The following is a 4,234-nucleotide window of genomic DNA, read 5'->3' as shown; positions in this document are numbered from 1 at the left end:
TTTTTTTCTGAAAATTTCTCCTAAGGACTCATTTTGCCTGGCCTCATGCTACAGTGAAATTAAAGACCTACAGGATGAACTTGGGAGTGAATCTCTGCTGATTTTCCTCACCCAACTCCTGCCCCAGTGAGACCATCAATCTAACCCCAGTTTTTGCAACATACTGGATGGAAAGGAGGTCTTGAGGTAGGTAACATTTAGAAAAAGGAAGAAACGTGAGCAAGTGGCCAGCTCATTGTGTAGTGAAGGGATTTTTTTATAGTGTACTGCTACACTCATTTAGACTTAAGGTTGAATGAGCCCCAGCTGGAGACTGGACCACTGACCCAGAAGCTGGAGGTACCCAGTGACATGTACATGACTGGAAGCCTCCTTTTCCAAAGCTCAAACAGTTACTTTATTTTACATCTTTCCTCACGAAACATCTCACATGTGCAGGGAGGAAAAATCCTCTTCTGGTCAGTTCAGACAGTACTGATCCAGTGCTATTAATGCCCATGTTACAGCTCACTACAATGGTCACCTCCAGCCCAAGAGCTGCAAGGTGCAAATGCACCAGAAACCTCACTGTATTGACATGATAATTACTAAGGTTACTTAAGGTGAAACATAGCAGTCCTAAGGAAAGAAATGGTTGGATTTTTGCAAGACTGAAGGCAGACTTGCTGGTACTTCACATCCACTGTACACTCACACAGACATTGGTTAAATGTCTCAAAGAAACAGCAATAGCAACAGCATGTATGTCTAGCTCAGGCTGCAGCCACAATACATACTGCAGAGTCAAGTGCCCAGTATAACATTCCAATAGGTTTCTGAAGAAGGAAGCCAGACTGAAAGCCTTTCTTGCTCCTGTAGTCTACCTCATTACACAAAAATAATACCAGATTAACAAATACTTTTATGCTAACCTAAATATATTTCATTTGTATTGAAATGAAACTGCAGGGAATCTTTCTGAACTAAGAGCTCACAAGTAGAGCTCTTCTCCTACCAGCCTCCTACTGAATCACCTTCAGGAAACATACATTTAATCTATTGCTTTCAATATAGCAAAATGACTATTGACCTAGTGAAACAAACTCACAAAACCACCTGGAGCATCTCTTCCCTTGGAATAACTGGTCACCTATAAAAAATGTAGCACTCTTTCCCACATAGTAGGGTCCCTATCCTATGATAAAGAAGAACTCAAGAGTTTCTCTTGACAGTTCTTCATGGCTCTGCAAGATACTGGGAGCCTGTCCCAGTGCAATGAAACCCACTTATCTCTGGGCATAGAAGTACTTCTGTAAGAGATACAGAGACAACCATAAGAATTTTGTTTTATTGGACATAACTCTTTGAGTATGGGAAAGCTACAACAAAAAAATACATTCTGACTTTATGGAAGAAAACACCTCTAAATGCTGGATGGACAAGTGACATTACAACTCCTATAGAACCATGAGAGTTAAAGCTGTGGAAGCAGAGATCCTTTGCCTGCATTAGCTCTGGGCATCCTTACAAAGCAAATCTCTTCCAGGTTATGCCAATGGGGTATCTTGGTCCTGTCTCTCCACACCCAACAGTACTTAATCTAATACTTTTTCTATCACTGTAATTAGTTACCAGAATTACAACTACAACAGGCATATACATACATGCAAGAATTTATCTGTCCCCCATCAGATTTCTGTCCTAAAACCAGTTTTTAAAACCTAAGACCTGTGTCTGCACAAACTTTTGGGCAGGTTGCAGAAGCCCATCTTGGTTATTTGGTAAAAACAGCATCTGTACTGCTGCAAACACTGAACCTGGCTTAGCACTGTCTGCAGATGCTGTAATTCCACTTCTGCACCATTTTGTAGTCATGTGAATTACAGTCAAGCTCTTACAAGAACACAGTATGTCATTTCCAGTTAACACCTCCCACTCCTATGCTTGCCACAAAACCTCTCAGCTTCTACTATCAAATTAAGGCTTGACCAAACACAACTGCCCTGAAGACAGGCAAACAGAGCAGTAAAGCCGTGATTTTACAAGCAGAATGCATATTCCTTGGAGAGCCAAGTTACTCTGGTCCCCTGATCCTGGGGCCAGATAGAACTTGGTCTAATCAGAGGCATACTTAAAATTAGTCCAAACCCTGCTCTGACCTGTGTACAGCTACCACTGTTCTCTAAAATGGCACTAGGCAATCCCTGATGTATGCAGGTGCTTTGGTTTACCATCTACTCTAAGCCAAAGATGAAAGGATCCTGAAGGTGATTGTTGGATTCTGTGTATCTTATAACTTTGAATAAAACATTTTTGTATGTTCACAGAAATGAATCTTTTGAACTCTGCTGAAAGTAACAAAAACAAAGCTCAGCAAACAGTTTCTATGTAGTTCTGGGTTTTTTTTTTTTAAAGAAAAACATATTGTCAACAACATTGGAAGGAAGCAGCCTGTAATTCCATGCTGTTGCAAATTGTCAGCTGCCTTGCCCACACAAAGTGATCTAATTGGGAGAGCATTACTCCCCAGGAAAATAAGCCAGTAATGGCATACACAACCCGCTGCAGTGAGATGTAATTCTCCATCCTAAGTTCTTCCTCATAGTTTCACTATAATAACTTTTTAGTACCTAATTAATATGAAGAACCATGAGCAAAAGTTACTCCAATACTAGCAGGATCACAGAGGTCAAGGATATAGTGCCTTCTTCCCCCTTCAAATGGATATAGTGACACTTCCACTGAGATGCTGTGGCAGGGCAATGCTACTGGCTCTATCATACCTGGTTTGTAGCTAAAAATAGAGACCTTTTCTCCCTATCACCTTCCACAGACAAGAAAGTATTCATACTCAGATTATGTTGGGTGAGAAAGGGCATCTGGGATGAGCTGGAGTATTTAGAGGCATAAATTGGATTGACCCATTTTGCAGTTTGAATGAATACACAAGTGGTAAGGGATCTCATTACTGCTGTCAAAAGAGCAAGTTCAGAGAAGAACTGGATGAGCTAGAGAAACACAAAGCTATGCAAATGTAGGGCAACAGAGAAAGAGAGGTAAGAGGAAATGCCCCTTCCTGTTGTAAAAGTTCAGAAGCCTCCACCCTTACAGAAACCATTCTTCCTATGATAGCATCTAGTAAGACAAAGTAAAAAAGAACGAGCAAGTTTTAGTTTCTCAGAGAAGGAAAAGCTTCATTAAGAGTATATCATTACTCTTTTAGGAGAGGGGACTTATTACAAGGGCATGTAGTGATAGGAAAAGGGATAATGGCTTTAAAGTGGGTAGATTTAGGTTAGACATTAGGAAGAAATTCTTCACTATGAAGGTGGTGAGAGACTGGAACAGGTTGCCCAGGGGACCTGTCAATGCCCCATCCCCAGAAGTGTTCAAGGGTTGGATGGGGCTTTGAGCAACCTGGTCTGGTGGGAGGTGTCCCTGCCCATGCAGGGGGGTTGGAAATAGATGATCTTTAAGGTCCCTTCCAACCCAAACCATTCTATGATTCTATGATTAAATTTATAATCCATAAAGTACAGAAAACCTGGCAGTATTAAGGTAGATCAACAACGATCTAGTGACTTTGTTTTCTTAGTACATAAACTTCAAGGGTATTGCATGCACATGTAAAAGATTTTTTTCTCTTCAGTTTGAAAGGACAGCTTCAGACATCACTTCCGTGAGGTGCTCACAACCTGAGGCTGCACACGCTGAGCAGCGAGGTGCCTCAAGTTAGCATCTTTTAACAAGGCAAGACAGGGGATATGTGGGTTATTTCTTATAGGTTACCATACTTACAATGGGGCTAGCATTGATGTAGTCTGAATTGTCGTGGCTATTTTCCACTTTCAGACATATCCTGGAATGATCATCTGCAAAGGAGAAATAAGAGAAGAAAGTTTCTATTCAAGTATTCTATCCATTCGAAATCTATTCAAAGTCAGTTCATTTCAAGGCAGATAAACAGGGTAAATATCAGGAAGTATCTTTCCTTCTGACTCTCAACCTTGATACAGCCACAAAATCACAGCCTGATTCAGGAATGAATCACCAGGATATTTCAGAAGCTGAGTATTGGAAAGCATGTCTTCAGAAGATGTGCCAGAATGTTTTACAACTTCTCATAGGAAGAAGGGGAATCTCTGCTGCTCAGGGATTTAAAGATTTAAATCAGGCAAACCACTAGAAAAACCAGTATCATAGAAAACACTCCTGTGTTGGAAGGGTTGTGGAAGAAGTTAGCTGATGGACGTTG

General features: G+C 40.9%; 1 protein-coding gene across 1 annotated transcript in view; it reads right to left on the bottom strand.

Annotated features, from left to right (window-relative positions):
* Positions 1–4,234, bottom strand: part of PTPRN2 (protein tyrosine phosphatase, receptor type, N polypeptide 2) — a 91,060-nt gene that overhangs the window by 49,366 nt on the left and 37,460 nt on the right. Inside the window, exon 4 of the mRNA XM_010007048.1 lies at positions 3,778–3,851. Coding sequence (XP_010005350.1) covers positions 3,778–3,851 — 74 coding nt within the window. The remainder of the gene's footprint in view (positions 1–3,777; positions 3,852–4,234) is intronic.

The sequence above is a fragment of the Chaetura pelagica genome, unplaced genomic scaffold (genome assembly GCF_000747805.2).
Source record: "Chaetura pelagica isolate M959 unplaced genomic scaffold, ChaPel_1.0 scaffold17, whole genome shotgun sequence".
Classification (NCBI taxonomy): Eukaryota; Metazoa; Chordata; class Aves; order Apodiformes; family Apodidae; genus Chaetura; species Chaetura pelagica.
Note: the sequence above shows the minus strand (reverse complement) of the source record. Positions and strands in the feature narration are given on the sequence as shown.